This window comes from Embiotoca jacksoni, unplaced genomic scaffold (genome assembly GCF_022577435.1).
Source record: "Embiotoca jacksoni isolate LCO1_2020_lvr unplaced genomic scaffold, fEmbJac1.0.p SCAF_49, whole genome shotgun sequence".
NCBI lineage: Eukaryota > Metazoa > Chordata > Actinopteri > Embiotocidae > Embiotoca > Embiotoca jacksoni.
The window spans coordinates 2250050-2267693 of NW_027185402.1; the positions used below are offsets into that span (position 1 = coordinate 2250050).

The following is a 17644-nucleotide window of genomic DNA, read 5'->3' on the forward strand; positions in this document are numbered from 1 at the left end:
GCTGAGCTTGTGCAGATGCAATAGTGATTAATTGTGACTACGTCTGCGTCTTACTCGGTTGTTTAGAAAGAGTCATATCTGCTACATGTCACAGCCAATTTCATCCCGCCGAACAGGATTTGGCCTTGTTGAAGCTACAAAGCCTATAATGATCAACTCCCTATGTTCTGCATTTTCCCCTGCAGGAACGTTTCTCTGTTGTGCCCTTTCGTTTTGAACAAACAAGATAAAAATGGCGCCCTGCCTCCTGTGCCTTTTGGTCATATTAATGGCAGCTTGTTTATAAGCAGTGACATTATGGTCGCCCAATTACTGTGATTACGTCCATCCGGGTTGTTCCAAAGTCAAACGCGCTCGCTTTGAACAGCGTCTTCCTTTTACCATTTGTTTTCTTTCTGCTCAAAGCAAGTTGGAAAAGAGGGATTTACAGTAAATTATAATATGACCCGTCCCTGTTCCGTCAAAAATAGTATCTCGCGCCTCAGTAGGAGCCAAGCGAGTGTAAATTTGCAAGATACAAGGCGGGCTTTGAGCGCCGACCCTCATTAAAATTATACCTTTGCATGAAGAGAGGACCAGAGGGAGTGTCACAGCGCAGGATGACCTCAGAGCAAGCGAAACAGAGGGAGGCTCCTCGTTCAGGAATGATCAAATTTGCCCTGGTAGTCAATTTGTTAAAAGATGAAGATAACCACCTCCTCATAAACAGAGACCGCCTCATCTGGCCTGCAGTGCAGAGTTCAGCCTGGATAATCTGACAAGAGATGTGACTGCTCAAGTGGAGATTGCTCTGCTCAACCGTGTATTGTGGTAATCGAGAATGTCCTGTGCTTATATTTTGAAGTATGAGATCAAATCTGAGTTGTCCATATATGCACATGCTGTATATGTACAGTTAAATTCTTAGCAGATAAGAAGCTGCTTTTGAAGGCTTTGTAAAATTACTGAGCATTACTCAAATGTTAAATGATCTCTCTTGTCTTTATTTCTGCAGGATCTTAACACAAATACAGTTCATATTTACTAGTTAATTACAATTACTGATACTGTGCCTAAATCAATGAATGACTGAAATTAGTGCTTCCTGTTTCAAATTAAAAGCACACACCCAGCAAGGTGCAGATTAGTGTAGGTTTCAAAGAAAGAGCATCAAAATTCAAATAATTGTTACAAACCAAACGCTTACCATAAACTAATATATTTTTTCAATAGAGTGCTTTTAATGTAAAAAAAAAAAAAAAATCTGTGCAGTGTTGATTTTAATTGACTATACCTTAAATTTAACCAACAGCAAAACATAACTGGGAGTGACTAGAAATAATATTTGTGCAAAAAAATATTTGTTCTGGTAGAACAGAGAAAATGTGACAGGTTTTAGTCGAAGAAACATCCATTCTTGGAAAATGTGCTTAAATGACCAAACAGAAACATGAAAAGGAATCTGAAATTACCGCACGTCTCGACGATAAGTCCGGTTTCAAAGAAAAGGCCCGGTTTACACTGCAGCCGAGGTAAATAAAGGGTCACGATCTGGGAAGCGGTACAATGAAACCTAAGACATAAGGCAAAAAAAAAAAAAAAAAAAGAAACAAATACAAAGACAATCCCTGAGAAACTCACCTAAACAGAAACAACTACCCACTTACTCGAGAGAGAGAGAGAGAGAGAGAGAGAGAGAGAGAGAGAGGGGGGCTTCATGAAATATTAAAGCTGACTGTTTCAGAGATTCTCAAAGAAGACAGATGAGTTGGCTCACAGGTAAAATGAAACAGAAAAGAAAGGCAGAAATGATGCAACAGCTTCACTTGTGCCAAGAGACATCTAGTCAGACAGAAAAGGAGAAGATATCCCACCTTGTTTGTGTTGCCCCCCACGCCCCACCCCCCATACCCCACCCTCCACACACACACACCCCATTTTGAGATCAGCCTTCAAAGTCAGTGAGCAAAAACAAGTGAGAGAGGAACCAACTGGTGAAACAGGAAGGGAGGAGTGAGGAGAAACGAGGGGACGAGAGAGCCGAGAGAGCCGAGCCAGCCGGAGAGGGAAGAGAGGGAGATCAGCCTCAGCCAGAATCAATTTCCCAGACCCTGAGTTCATTTCATCAATCAGCGCACAGATAGAGGCACACACACTACAGCTTGACTTGGACCCTTGCCAAGCTCACACTAATGTCCACCTCTCCCTTCCTTCCTTCTGCATTGGTATAAATGGCCCCGTGCACTGCAGCTTTTCACAGCTAGTCATCATCCTCGTTCCAAGCGGAACATTCCAGCACTGACTCCAGTTAACGATTAACATTTCCTCGTGTACCAGAAACCGAATAACAAAAAAAAACACACCAAAAAAAACATTTCCGCTGGATTACGTTCTTCCACCGTGAAGATAAACTCGCTAAAAGATGGCTGTGAGTTTGCAGCAGCAGAGTGAGTTGCTAGATTTGACAGATGGAGTGGCAGTGTGGTAATAGCGGTAAAATAGCAGTGAGCCAGCGCCACACATCCGCGGCTCCATTGCAAAGACTATGATGACGGTGGTGCTGCTCGGGTGCACCACCTCCCACCTCCCAACCGCCCTCCTCCCTCTGCATTTTCCCATCGAGGCTGGAAATGTGCTGTTGTCACACCGATCGCGTGAAATTTGGGAAATTGAGCCAAATGATTTAAAAGTGGGAGCGGCGCAGTGTGTGCAGTGGTTAGCGCTGTCGCCTCACAGCAAGGCGGACCTGGGTCCGAACCTCGGCCGGGGCCTTTCTGTGTGGAGTTTGTATGTTCTCTCCGTGTCTGCGTGGATTTTTTTTCTCCGTCCTTCCACCGTCCAAAGACATGCATGTCAGGTGTCCCGTGTTCCCTGTTCACTATAAAATACTATACTATATATATACACTATAAATAATCAACTCTAAAAGATGATTTTCAGCCTTAGAAAATGACCCATCAACCAACAATGACCTTAAATCACTTCCCCTCAACTCCATCATTACCATCTTAGCAACTCAACAGCATTCTTTGATATGTTGGTTGCCTGGCAACCTCATGATGATGGCATGACTCCCAGATGTTGCCGCGCCCGCCCAAGAAATATGTTTTTGTTCTCTTTAAACACACAAAAAAACACATGCTCCTGGGTTTAGGAATAGTTCCACTAAATCGCAGTATATTTCAGATTTCAGCTCGTACAGCGCAGGCTTTAAAAAGGCTTTATGGTTGTTTTATCGCCAAACGCCGATTACAATGAAATGGCTTCGAGATTTGTTTTTTTTTTTGGGTGGTTTGAAGTCCTGTCTTTTTAGTTGTAGAGTTGGGACAGGTCTGACAAAGAAGGCCATTTGGGATTTCAAACATAGTTCAGGTGACGAGTGCAAAATGGTCCCGCTACATGAGTGAATGGCCATTTTCCATGTGGACAAAGGAAAAGGTAAATTGAGTGCGCGTGAAGGTGCCAATATGTTTTTGTTGGTCTCTGACACTTACAGCTCGTGCTCCTGAGCTTCTTTTCATTTTTTGGGTCAGAGGGACAGGCAGAACCAATCCAAACTCCATGATGACATTTTATTGAATAGAAATATTAGATGTGCCCGTGGGAGCAAGATCTGTCAACAAAAACATTTTGACACTTAATAAGATAACAAGGTGATGGCTTTCATATATATATATATATATATATATATATATATATATATTAAAAAAAAAAAAAAACCTGACATGTAGCATTTCACCCACCATGTCACCACTGTGGTGCTTTCACTGCTTGGATGATTCTTATGTATTCAGATAAGTTGATGGATTGTGCTCCTAATTGGTCTGGGTAGATTTGTAGTTGGATTGGCTCATGAAATGAATTGAGAGCTGGATTGTTGTTGGAAACAACAAAGTGTCCTTAAAGAAATAGGAAGACATTCGACATAGACACTTTGGAGGATGAACTTATTTGGTTGTTGAGGGTTAGGTAAGAAGAACAAACTTAACAAACATCCGCATCTCTGAAGTTCAGTAATTAGCATGTTGTCCAATGTTTTCTTCATCCCCTGAAATATATTGCGCTATGGTATGCTAACTGGTGGCTTAACCATACCAGCGAACGAGTAGTATTCATTTTCTCAGCTAACTGTCTACGAGAAAGCTAATAAGACAATTTCCCAACATGTCAAACTATTTGTCCAACATTTGACACTTTTTCCTCGAAGAAAAACAAGAAGGACGTGATGACATCTGAGTCCTCAGTGACTTTGTAACGTGTGAATTGGTGGAAAAAAAACACTCCGAGATGCAGTGAAGCAGCACAGAAAAGTCATTTTTCTGATAAAGGAACTGTCCCTACACAGGGAACACATCTGCTCTGGATGTTTTAGACTGCAGGAACATACAGCCGGCTTTCTGTTTAGTCTTTATTATTGTATTGCATGTGGAGATTAAAAGTTGAGGTGTCATCGGGAAAGCACGCTGTCAATCACCTGCCTTCCAGCGTGGAGACAATACGCCACGGTCTTTATGGTATAATTTCATTCTCTGCTTTAAATGAAGCCGGATTGGCGTGCTATTTGCCTATTAATAACAATAATGACTCATTTGTGTCACAGTGATTTGGGAATGTATTGCATGGCCAAATTATGCACTGAGTCAATGTCGGCTTTATTGCTTTCCTTCACCTAATCTTATAAGTGCCTGAAGAACCCGTTTGAAAACTGATCCTGATTCTAATATTAATACTCGTCCCTCAGTTGTTTATCAATTATCCATTGCGTATTCCCTCCTCATCAGGTGTCTGACCCTTCCCCTCGGTCTTCGGGGGGGGGCAGGGGGGGACGTTCTTCTCTTTTATACGCGTCTTCTACGCGTGAAAGACAGACGGCCTCCTCTGCAAGTCCATCAATGCTTTCTCCGATGAACCATTATTTCAGTGTTTTAAGAAGTGCTGAAAGAAAAATCATGCAGCGGTGAACAAAGGGTAAAAAAAAAGAAAAAAAAAAAAAGAAAAGAAAAGAAGAATGTCAGTGCCGGAGGAAAAAGAGCTGCTTAATTGAGAGTGAATCAACCTCTGCCTGTAGCTGAATGTCAAAAGGTGTGATTGGAGATTGGCTGCAGATAATGAATAATTACATCAAAGTTGGTTGACTTTGTGTGGAGCTGTTTCACCGCGCCTGCGGTTTGTGCACACACCTGTGTATGTTCCCTGCGCACTAGCAGGTGCAGAGGTGTGTGCTCAGTCTTGCGTCAGACTCCAGCGGTGTGTGTCTGTCTGTGTGTGTGTGTGTGTGTGTGCGTGTGTGTGTGTGTGTGTGTGGGTGGGTGGGTGGTTGTGTCTGGGTATGTTTTGAATGGGGAAAAAGACAGCTGGTGCTATTTAAAATTCTCAGCCAGCGCCAGCGAGTTCACTACAATCAGTCATCCATCTCCACCCGGCTCTGCCAGTTATTCCAAGCAAACATACAACTTAACATTATATGGTAATTGAGGGGGTCGATTACACTTCAGCATTGCCATCACCCCCGCCAACAACCCTTGTCTTCTTTTTCTGATCAGGAATTCATTTGATACACTCGAGCGCAGGATTTCTCTTATCGCCTTCAGCTTCATCCACACACTGTTTTGGAGTCAGACTAAAACTCGTATTCCCTTTCATAATCCGTTGATCAAAAAGGGGATCTGAGAAAAGCTCAGGGAGGGTTTCTGTGGCATGACACCTCCCTGTTTTTACTTACATCGTAGCCTCCATCTTCAGAATGTCACAAACTTCTGAAGCGTGCAAAGGGAATCTCAATTTTTTAAAATTCAAATCCAATCCATGATTTTCTCAGTGGTGCGTTGAAATGGTACTGTTAATAGCTGTGCACAACATGTCTAAGAATTGCCTATTTGGCCATGTAGTGCACTGTAATAGTTTAGATGTAGCTTCATTTTTTTTCTTTCCACGGGCAGTCCTCATTTTGCTCTTTGGAGGCAGCGGTACCAGGAATGAATCGCTTTCCTTGACCAATTAGCATTCCATTCATAAATCTTGCCATTGGCATTTTTAAATCTTTAATGGCTCTTAATTTTTCATCTTGTCTTTCGGATGTTCTTGTTTCCTCCTTCCTTATTCGCTTTGGCATTGTTGTGGGGGGGATTAAAGAAGCCATAATTGTTGTTCAATGCTTATTAATATGCAGGATAGATCGGAGGGGAATGGTTGCAGATAGTTGCCAGGAGCAACTACCTTTTTTACATCCATTGGAATGTCTCAGTGTTGTTTATTCTATTTATTTCGCAATGCTTTTGTGTATTGGGAGTGTCTGCATGGAAGAAAATTTATCACACCAATTAAGGGCTGTGGCCTCAAGTCATGTAAGAATTGGCCTGTAGTCCTGCAAGCATTGGCTCTGATTCATTTACATGATTAATTCTCCCTGAGGATGAAAGGAAACGGCAACAAAAGCAAGCTGACAACATATTCAGTGTTGTTACAGATTCAGGTGTTGCTGCCGCTAGTTCACGATGCATGTCCGAAAGCATAGCTTGTAAAGGAATTAGAAACAGAGTCATGAAATTGCAGTGAAAAGATGATTATGACATTTTCAGTTCAAATGAAAGAGCAAAAGTGGGAAAAAAAACAACAACAACAGCAACACTTCATGCTTCTTCCTCGCACAATCCCACAGGATTGTTTTTCTCAGCGCTGGACTCTCTTTGATCTCCCTTCACTCATACCATTTACCAAATCACCATGTCAAGCAACAGCAGTCCCAGGCCAGCTTAGCCTCTTCTCACTAAATCGATGATTTGGACTCCCCAGGCCATGGTGGAGACGGTCAACAATTTGCTGCAGCCGCAGGCCCGGGCGGCTTGGAGGGAGCTGAGCATGGGCGAGCAGCTGAGGGCCGCCACCATGCTGCTGGACACGGTGGAGCAGGGGGCCTTTGTCCTGGCTGATAACCTGCTGAAGACGGACATCGTGCAGGAGAACACCGACAACATCCGTGAGTAGACGTTTTAGTTGTACACCTTCACGAGATATCCTCACTTCCTGTCAGCAAAGATTTTTTTGCATCGGGTGAAGTTTGAAGACAGGACTTTTTTGGCTTGCTTAAAAGGTTTAATTACCTTGTTAAAAATTCAGGAGATAACGTTAAAATATTCAGATACATTCACGTAACGTAACAAAAATCAAACCACATTTTTGAGCTTCAGGAGGACTTGATATCTGGATTTTTTTATTTTATTTTATAAGAGATGAAGGCAGTGACATTTCTATGCCAGGATGCAAATTACATTTAATTTGGTTGTTTTTGTTTGTATGAGTAAACCAGCTTGGGCAGAATTATCTTCTCAAGCTGCTCAGAAACAGATTATTAGCTCATCCGGAAGACTCAGCATTGCCAATTACGATAGTTAGACAATTATAAGAAAAATTTAAAGAGCTGGATGTCTTTTTCATTACTTTATTTTTAGCCTTTTCTCTCATGGTGTCTGAAGCTTCTCAGCTGTCATTGGTCTTACTTGTTGTACAGGGGTTACAAAGTTCACCATACAGCTATTGATCCTGCGTACTCTCATATTGACAGCAGAGCTCTTGAAGCGGCGAATCAAGTGTGAAGGTCACCGGAGTAATGCTTTTTTTCTTGCAGCAGGTTAAATATGGCAGGAGGACTGTTTGTGGCTGATGGGAGTCAGCTGTAAATTAACAATTATCTCGAATGATTGTGTTTATATTCGTGTCAGTTATTAGCCAAACTTAACCACCAGTCGTGCAGATCAGGGATCAGTGCTCATTATTCAGTGTATAAATACCAAGTGAGCACAGATAATGGAACTTCTGTCATAACTGTTTTCTCTGGTGCTGTAATTCAAAACCCGATACGTCAGATGTTGGAATTTATAATTTATTAAATCTGCAGTTTACAGTGAACCATTTATAAAACACCAAGTAAAACTAAATTAAATAAGTTTTTTTGCAGATGGAGTCGGGGAAGGGGGAAAAAATAATGTCATGATGTATCATCGCCCTCTATGAATTTTTTTTTCAAGTTCCTGCTGCCATGGCAACCTAAAAATATAGGTCTACCGACTTAAAAGGAAGCAAGCGTAAGGAGAATTAATAAAATGGGTTTTATTGTATCTGGCACACAATTCATCTGGGTATTAAGGCGATTCTGGGCTCGTTTGGAGAGGGGAATGAGACGATGACTGCACGACTTGAGTGAGATTTTATAGCCCATAGTGGCCGTCTGGTTAATTATGTGCTGGTGACATGTTTACTAGGCCTTATCTCTCTTGTTTGCTCGGCTTTTTTTTTTTTTTTTTTCAGCCAGTTGCCTCCTGCAATTCCTCATGCCATGTGGGGTAGTTAAATGAGGACAAGGAGGCCCTTTTAAAACATTGGTAATCACTCTGGCAGCTAATTATCGATCCCTCCCTGTGACTTACGTGTAACGTGCAGGTGTGCTGTGTCTTACACACATTGCACCTGCCGACATGTTCTCGGCGGCAGGGTGAGCTGTGTTTCCTTGCCTTAAAGGGAATCTTGAAGCGCCAAGAAAGCCTCGTTCCAATTTTAGGCTCAAGCTGATAATGAGATCTAGTTTCTTCGCTTTCAAAGAAGGATATTTCCTCAGCCATTGTGTCTGTGTTTGTGTTTACACGTCACAGTGCATGTGCTCTTCTAGGGCTTTTATCTGCAGCAGAGTGCGCCTCACTCTACGCGTGATAATCTTATGAACAGATTTCTGACGATTAGCGTGTTATTTAAACCGGCTTTAAAGGTATAGCCTGTGGGTCCAACAACTCCTATGGCATCAAAGAAATTCCCTAAAGCCCATCGTAAGCTCTTTTACACAAGCACACAGGGAAAAGGGAGCAAGAGGAAGAAGAAAAATGCCTCCTTTCTTCAAGAGGCAGGCGTGGAATCCAGGGAATGGTGAGCTATCTGGGGTATTGTCTTAGCAATGTTGAATAGGAATGTATAACAAAAAAACAAAAAAAACTGGCCTTTGCAAAAGCACAAGAGAATGTGAATACAAAAGATTTTTTTAAGAGAAACTCTGGGAAGCGTTGGTATGAGAACAGATACAAAGGGGGATTAAAATGTGCCCTCTGTGTAGCTTCTCGTTGGCCGTAACCTTTATCAAAGTCAGAGGTGTCACAGTCCACTCGCATCAGATCATCAGCTGAATGCGTTATCAGGCTTAATTAAGTTTTTATTCCTTATGCTTGATGAAGTTGTGTTTCAAGTACAGACCACAGACTAATCTGCCCGCCAGTCTGAGTGTTGCTGTAGCAACGGCTCACATTCCTGTGGTGGCATCGTGTAACTGAACGCCGATGTGTTGACAGTGGAAGTGTAGTTGTTTGGACTGATCGTGGTCGGCAATCACCTCGAGAGGTGAATGTAGCTGCTGTGAAAGGGAATGTTACTCTGTGTCAAAACACTTTTCTGAAATTGGACATGATGTCATCCTTAGAAAACAAAAAAAAACGTTTGACTCAGAGACACCAGGATCAAGGAACTGACCTTTTTTTTTTACCAAGGCTCTGCTTTTTGAGAGAGCTCTGAAATAATCCAAGCCGTTATACTGATTCTGATGGCTGAACAACATTAATAAATACAGAACATAAATGGCTAATAAATATTACGTGGTCATTAATATCATAAAATGTAGAACATAAAGAGTGTTTGAGGAAGCTCCACCAGCGCACAGCCTGTGCATCAACATGAACATGTATCGGAGTTGTGCTTTACATCTGTATGAATATGATCGGACATTACATGTCTGATGATAGTCAAGAATCTGATGAATGAAGTCAACGATTATGACGGAAGTCATATTTTTCAATGGATTAAACAAACAAAACTTTTGAGGTTCTGGAGGGCAGATTTTGTTTCCTTGAGATCAGATGTTCTCAGAGTTTTCAGACTGTGTACCGATGTGTGCCAAACCAAATTTTCCAAAACCACTTTCCATCGCAGGTACCAAGGTTATTTTTCAAAAAACGAAATTCACTGTTTTAACCGAACGATAGCCTCAGAAAGGCCCAATAACAGCAACAAAAGGCAAAGAAGAAATGGCACCTCTCCGACGACTCCTCAGCATTGAAAGGTCCGTCTATCCTGTCAGGTCCAGCGTAGTCACCTTCCTCTCTACTCTTTTTTTGGACCTTGTAGCCATTTGAAAAATTCCACTCATTCAGCTTGCTAAAATGCACAAATGAGGAGTCTGAATCTGACTGCGTCAAACTGACGTTGGCTATGTTGGACGTGAAATCTCGCCACCCTGCGTGGCTATGCACTGGCACATTTTATTCCTAAAACATTTCAATGGTTAACAACTAATTTTTCCATCTTCCAAGCTAACCCTCGCTGGTGATTCCGTCTTATTTACAGTCTCACAATCTCATTTTTTTTTTTAAACATCCGAAGACTTCTAGATGACCTTTTAATGACTGTATTTCATCACATAGCAGTTCTTCCACAGTCTCAGTGACATGTTTCTTGCATGACGCTGTGCATTAATGCCTAAAGGGTGTTATCCTTTTCATAAACCACAGCATTACATGTGCATTTACAGTTACAGTGATATGTCACTGTTTGTTTACTTACACCTCCAACATGGATGAATCCATAGTGCTCATACGGGACTAAGACACTCGTGCAGCTTCTTTCCTGTATTTCTACCTTGCCATGAATCAGAGGATTCATCTCAGTGCTTTGGGAGTTAATTTGACATTTAGGAATACCTAGTCTCCACACAGGTCACTGTTACTTGAGATTAGAGCACACTAGATTGCTTTATTAAATTGAATTGTATCATGGTGTAATAACTTTGATGGAATGAGCTTTTTATTTCAGCCAGGCTCCTATCAGCAGCTCATTTCCCTCTGCTGTATGACACCGGACTCTTTGAACCATAAATTAGGAGCTTGCTTCAGACACAACAGCTGTTGAGCTGCCACAGATGCAAGCTCGTCCTCCCTCGCAGGTCTTTATCTTCTTGTATCTCTCTCCTCTCAACATGATAATTTTTTTTTATTTTTTTTTTTTTAGTCATAAGCCAAAGACAACCATTGTTTTTACAATTTAAGAGAAAACAATGTCACCGGATCGTCATTTATGGCACAACGCCACACGCGTGGTTGAGAGCGAGGAAGGGCCTTCAAAGCTGTGTGAATCAAGTGAGGACGTGTTGCATTTAAGGCTCCTTAGAGATTCAGTGATTAATAAAACCTGCGACACAAGGATGGCTTTGTGAATCAATGAAGCGAGTGATGATGCGTCTGAAGTTACCAAATGGCTGCTGTCTGCTTCAGCCATCACCTGAGCAATAATAACATGTTCCTGATTGCAGTTTAAGTAGTCAGTGATAATCAATAATCAATTTCTGTAAATCAAGACCAAGGCCTTTACTGGTGGCCCACATTGGATGCAATAAGATGCCGAGCATAATTACGAGGAAGTGGATCAATAAGTTCGGAAACTGCTCCGTTTGTGCGTCAATGGTAAGTGCCGGAGGTCTCTGCTGCTGAGTTAGACAAATGCACCTGGACCAGCACTTACAAAAACATGCATAACTCAGGTGCTGACGGCAATTGCAACCCCTTACTTATGAGGGTAAAACCTTCTCCCTGCTCTGCACATTGTTTGCGCGCAATAGCAGTCTGTGAACTTAATGATGCACCCTTGTATATACTTAGTTATTCAAAAGGAAAAGCTAAATCTGATAAAAAAAAAAAAAAAATGGTCCAGTTGCTTGGTATTGTTCATCCAAGGACCTTTTTTTGCAAACCGGTCATGAAAATGGCAGGAAAAAAAGGTAAACTTCACTCAACACAATAATTCATTTCACATTTAGTAAGATTGCATCAACAGTAAAACTCTTTGAGTCAAAGAGTTGAAAATACCAGTTTTTCCTGTGACTCGTGTTGTTCGTTATTTCGTCCTGTTCGTGTGCAGAGCTGGAGGTAGCGAGGATGAGCACAGATGGCAATTTGCCTGACCTGAAGTTCCCACAAACCGGAGGCCAAGGCAACTCCATCCACCTCTCGGCGAACACTCTGAAGCAGCACGGAAGAAACGGTAAGAGGGCAAAACCTTTTGAATCGCTCGGTCCCCTGTTGTTGGTGTGAAGTTAAATCATGCAGCTTCGGTCGGTGTATTATAAAAATGCAACAAATGAAATGTCACTTGGAAATATTATTGTATAGCTTAAAAAAACCTTTCTTGCTTACAAGATGTACTGTAATAAATCAGAAATTATTTTTGTTATTTGTTTTTCCTCTCTTCTCTTGGATGTGTCAATGCACAGGGTTACGTTGGTTTTTGTGGGAATGTCATTACAGATGCTTATGAATAACTTTCAATTTGCGGCCCGGATCCTTTGTTGGTCTGCACATAAAGCGCTTGGATCTCACTGCAGTTTTCAAACGGGGCCCTTGCTGTGGAATCGGTTACATTCAAGCACCGCCTCTGAACTGTAAATGAGGCAGTTAGACACAATACGTAGCCGTCTTCGGCAGCAATGCAGCCCCATTTTTAGACTTTATCATCAGCTCATGCAAATCAGAATCGACGCAAGCTGTGCCCGGTGCCTCGCTGCTGGATGACTGAGTCTGTGTCCAGCCGTGCCCAGGCGGATCATTATAGCGGGGTGGCGGCTATTTCCCCGTCACCCAAATTGTTTTCTTTTCATCTGAGTGAGTGATCTCAGGCACGGCGGGAGGTAACTGTCTTTCATATCAGTGCTCAAAAGTGAGACAGCAGGAGGGGAAAAGGGATGTCTGTGAGAGAGAAAGAGAGGAGGGGAATTATTAACAAGAAAAATGCTCGCCTTTGTCAGCGCCAATGCCGAGTGGTAACCACAGTTTTGGACGCAGAATAAAATGACTGTTTGTTGATGTAGGAAATATTTCATTTTGTTCCTGTTGTGGAACGACACTGGCAACCTTGATGTTGGTCTCTTTTTGTGAGAGTTTTTTTGTGTGCAGCTCCGATTCTTGTGTTAACAAGGTTTACACTGAAGGATTCCTTTTGTTCTTAGTGTTTTTCCAGAGTTAGTCCAATCTGAGCCAAATAAATATCATGAAACTGGACTTCTTTTCTTCTTGACAGGGCACAACTGTCAGGACAAAAAGATTGAAACGGAGCACCGTGCACATTCTTGTCACGTTACATTACTACCGCGTTGTATGGATAAGTGTGGAAAATGTTCACATGGCTTTTATGTACTTTTGATCTGGTGCTGATTTTCCAGGAGTAAAGGTAAAATATTTTTTTTAGGAAATAGTTTGAGGAAGACCCTGTCCTGTGTCAACATAACAATCCCCCATGAATAAAAGTCCACACAGATCTGAGTTTCTAAAGTTGCTGCCTGTGCTGCCGAACAACATTGAGGTTATGTTTTGTAAATGGATAACAGCAAAGACATTTCCCAGCTCCCCAGCTCTCATCCATCAGTGGGTTGCAGTTTAAAATAGATTCGAGGAAACATGAAAGTATTATTTTTTAATAAACAAATTTTCGGCACAGTGTTTATTGTGCCTGACTGGATAATCAAGTATTGAAGCTGATGTCGCTCGAGAACCAATTCCGTTCATGTTTGATCACAGTGTCGGCCTGTAATTTAAAGAACTCCAATAGCAGTAAAATGTGTTCATTGTATATTGTAAATTTGATCTTTCAACTTTGAAGGGAGCAGGAATCAACGCAGGCTGCAGCAAGTGTTTGCTGTCTGAGAGAAAGTTTAGTTTGGAAGAACCTGAGTGGTCAACGGCCCCCGGGATGAGCTGGAGCCATAAACTGCATGTAAAAGTGGACATAGCTGCTGGGTTTGAAAAATGAGGCCAATGCAGAAAAGGCTTAAGCCGTAATACTGCCGAGTGCCGCTAGAGGTTGGCTCCAAAAAGCCGCGGCTCCGTAGACTCCCATTCAACTGCTCTCGTGAAATACAAAGTCATAAAATTATTTACACAAGTTATTTTCGATGTTGCTAGCCAAAGTGGACTTGCAACTTTTGTAGCCGTCCATCTGGGGGCGTGTCTGTTCGATTGACAGGCCTGCGGCGTATCAGGTATTGGTGGGCGGGGCCTAGGATTGGATTTACAATCAGATCGGGTCAGATCCCCCGCTCGCTCCCTCCCATCTCGTCCAAATATGGCCGCTTCTGGCTGCACACTGTTCTGAACTATCAAGATGGCGACAGCCAAAATCCAAACTCGAGGCCTCCTAACAGCCGTTCACAAACCAATGGGTGACGTCACTGTTGGTTGCCGCTTAGCTTGAACTTGCGCCAGCAACCGACCTGACTGATGTTTTTGCGGCTAGATGGTCACAAGTCCTGCAGCCAGGCTCCCAAATCATGGAAACGCTTCCCAAAAAGAACAGGAGGCTTTTAAAGCAGCATTGCTTTGGATTGAGGTGTTTGGGTGTCCACGTCTGTTTTCTCATGAGGTGCATTCTTTTCTTTTCATTCTTGTCCTCTCGCAGGTGAGATCCGAATAGCTTTCGTCCTGTACAAACACATCGGCGTCTACCTTTCAACGGAGAACGCTAGCATGAAGCTGGGCAGTGAAGCCATGGCGACCAATTACTCTGTCATCGTCAACTCACCGGTTATCACAGCTGCCATCAACAAGGACTCGAACAAAGTCTATCTCTCCGACCCGGTCATATTTACCATCAGACACCTCCAGGTAATTCTGTGCGTGTGTTTGTTCTGAGAGCTTTCGGTTTCACTGTGATGTTCGTGCCGCTGCATTTAATGTGCTCTTTGTCTCTCTTCCTCTTGTTTACACCAAAAATACACTTCACACATGCGTTTCCATCATCATTTTCTCGATCGCTGAAGCGCAATGAAAATGTTCAAATCCCACCTCAAACGAAGAAAATTAAGTAATATCACAGTTTTGTTCCAGGAGAGGTGTGAAAAATCTAATTATGGGAAACAATATCGCTCACAAAGTGATGATGGGGATTCATGCTGCTGTTTATTAGTCTGAACCACCAGCCTGATCTCCTGAACAAATATCAGTCATATTCGGCCTCACTGGAGGCTGCTTAGTCATCGCGGGGAGTCTTGACTTCTCCCTCCTGACTCCATTATCTTCTCCACACTCGGCTACCCTCAAAATATCCCTTGTTTTGTCGACAAACAGTGCCTTCAGCGATTATCAGAGATGCCGAACAACTGTAAGAGAATTGCGGCGGGTCTCGCGTGTGGGAGGGACCTGGAAGAAAGTAACAACAGCAGCAAAAGGGCGCGGAGCGGAGAGTCGGAGGGAGTAAAAGGACGATAGCTTATGGATGTCAAAATTAAATGGTGGGAAAATGTCAGGGGGGGACAATGTCAATGCCGTTATTGCTGCGACTCACCTGCCTTAAGTGTAATTTGTAATTTGGACTGTCAATTCACTAATTTTTACTGGTCGTCTAATGTTGGAGCACCTGCGGTTTTTATACCCTTTTCTCTGTCGGATCAAGTCGTCGCAATAAAACAGTGCCCTTTTAGAAAAGCTCCTTCTACTTGTAAAACCCTGGAGTTCACCAAAAGAGCTGGCGCTGCAGTTGTCACTCCGTCGTCTTATAAGTGCCATAAACATACAGCCATTTACATATAGAGTATATTTTGTGTACACCAGGGGCTGCACAATTAATCGCATAATAATCACAATTATAATTTTGGCTTCCTCAATTAATTAAGCGTGATTGGATGCAATATTGATGCACCATATCGGCTGGTGCGTCAATTCAAGGGCTCCCTATTCCCTTGTAAACGAGTGAGCCAATCAGAGGGGCCGTGAAGAGATCCCACCATTTAGTTGGTCTTTGCGTTCCAAGGATGGTTGTGGCTACAGGCAAGAATCATTTCTCGTTATTTACTTTTAATTTTGTTGTACAAGTCTGTGGTATTATCATTATTCTAGCCCAGCGTAATATAAATTTGTTCCCGACAATAATAGACTGATGAATAATTGAGAGTAGAAGGATCCAAACTGGACAGATTGTTTGTATAAAGTATTGTATACATTAGGCTTCCATACTGAATTTAAGTTATGTATTATTCACCTCCAGTATGATAACTAGACTCCGTCTTTGACCTTGAATATCAATGTCAGATATGTTTCCTGTGCCGCTGAGGAGGGGGCTCCTATAATCCGGCCTTCCCACTGTTAACTCCCCCTCTCAACCGTGAGGTTTTGGATCACTGGTCTTCTGGGATGATGATGTGTCCTCCAGTTATTGTTTCGCTTCCTTGCCTCGCCACTTAATGGGACCAATTAAAGTCATTAATGGGACAGGGGGTCGTCCTGTCTCCTCGCCGTGGCGCATTTTACGCAGGGTTTGGGTGTGTGAAGGGTAAAACACAATCAGAGGCAAATTTACATTCACAGAGGATAAACCTTATTAGACTAATCACCATACAGCGAGTGTGAGGGGGGGGGGAACTCCAGCTCCTCACGGTGTTTATAGTGAAAGATTTGTTTAACCTTGGAAGCTAAAGAGTCGCAGAGGAAAGGATATGGCGAGGGTTCTGTCTTTGTTTCCGTGGCTACAAAAGAAAATGGGCTCAGGAGGAAAAAAAAAAGGGCTATTGATGTATCTGTTTATCAGCAGTTATGTTTTTGTTGTGCCGTGTGTGTGTGTGTGTGTGTGTGTGTGTGTGTGTGTGTGTGTGTGTGTGTGTGTGTGTGTGTGTGTGTGTGTGTGTGTGTGTGTGCGTGCGTGCTTGTCACCCAACCTCGGTTGACTTGGATGACATTTCTATAAAGGCGACCGAGGTAGCAGGGAGGCGTGCTCGTCATTAGGACCGTAGCCCAGCACAGACAGCGGTGGTGCCCATTAAACAGTGAGGCAGTCCATTGTCACGCAGCGAAAGTTAAAGAGAAAGGTCAAAAAACACAGTGGAAAACAGGCATGGGGCCGCTCCATGCTTTATGACAGTAAAAGCACTTGCGATTCGCTTTAAAAAGGATATGGATTGCAGTGGGAAGAAATTAGCCCTTTTTTGTTTTGGGTGTTTACCCTGCGAACAAAGGAAAGCCAAAACGGAGCGAGCTAACGTGTGATTAACTTCGCGTCTCTCGCAGTGAGGGGACACTTTTGACTCTACTCATGTATTCATGTGTTGTTGTGTTGTTTTGCCCTCTATCATAATACAGCAATCGGAGGAGAACTTCAACCCCAACTGTTCGTTCTGGAGCTACTCCAAGCGCACCATGACCGGTTACTGGTCGACGCAGGACTGCCGCCTGCTCGGCACCAACAGGACCCACACCACATGCTCCTGTACCCATCTGACCAACTTCGCCGTCCTCATGGCCCACGTGGACGTCAAGGTAGGCCGGCTCTTTTTCCTCTTTTTTTTTTTTTTATGCTTCCCAGCGGAAACATTTCTCCTCAAAAATATGCAATGAAGGAAATGCAATGGGGAGAAATGAAAATGCACTGTGGTTTACCGACGAGAAAAGTCAAATCCAGCCGGGGTAAAGCAGAAGGCTGCATTGGCTATCTTCAGTATACTGTATGTTTTACACGCACCTGCTTTTTTTTTTTTTTAGTTCGGCGGCTGAAATAGACTGAAAACTGTTTTGTGACCATGACAGCACTTTGTCGACTAACATTTAAAGCGCCAGCTTACACTATCTTCATACAGTCTGAAACAGTGACCTGTGAGTGTGTT

General features: G+C 42.8%; 1 protein-coding gene across 9 annotated transcripts in view; it reads left to right on the top strand.

Moving 5' to 3' along the window:
* The window catches only part of LOC138210886 (adhesion G protein-coupled receptor L3-like), a 153808-nt gene that overhangs the window by 92710 nt on the left and 43454 nt on the right, over positions 1-17644 (top strand). For all 9 annotated transcript variants that reach the window (XM_069170240.1, XM_069170242.1, XM_069170243.1 and 6 more), the window contains 4 exons: positions 6772-6955; positions 11923-12045; positions 14452-14657; positions 17124-17300. In XM_069170240.1, the coding sequence (XP_069026341.1) occupies positions 6772-6955; positions 11923-12045; positions 14452-14657; positions 17124-17300 (690 nt within the window). The remainder of the gene's footprint in view (positions 1-6771; positions 6956-11922; positions 12046-14451; positions 14658-17123; positions 17301-17644) is intronic.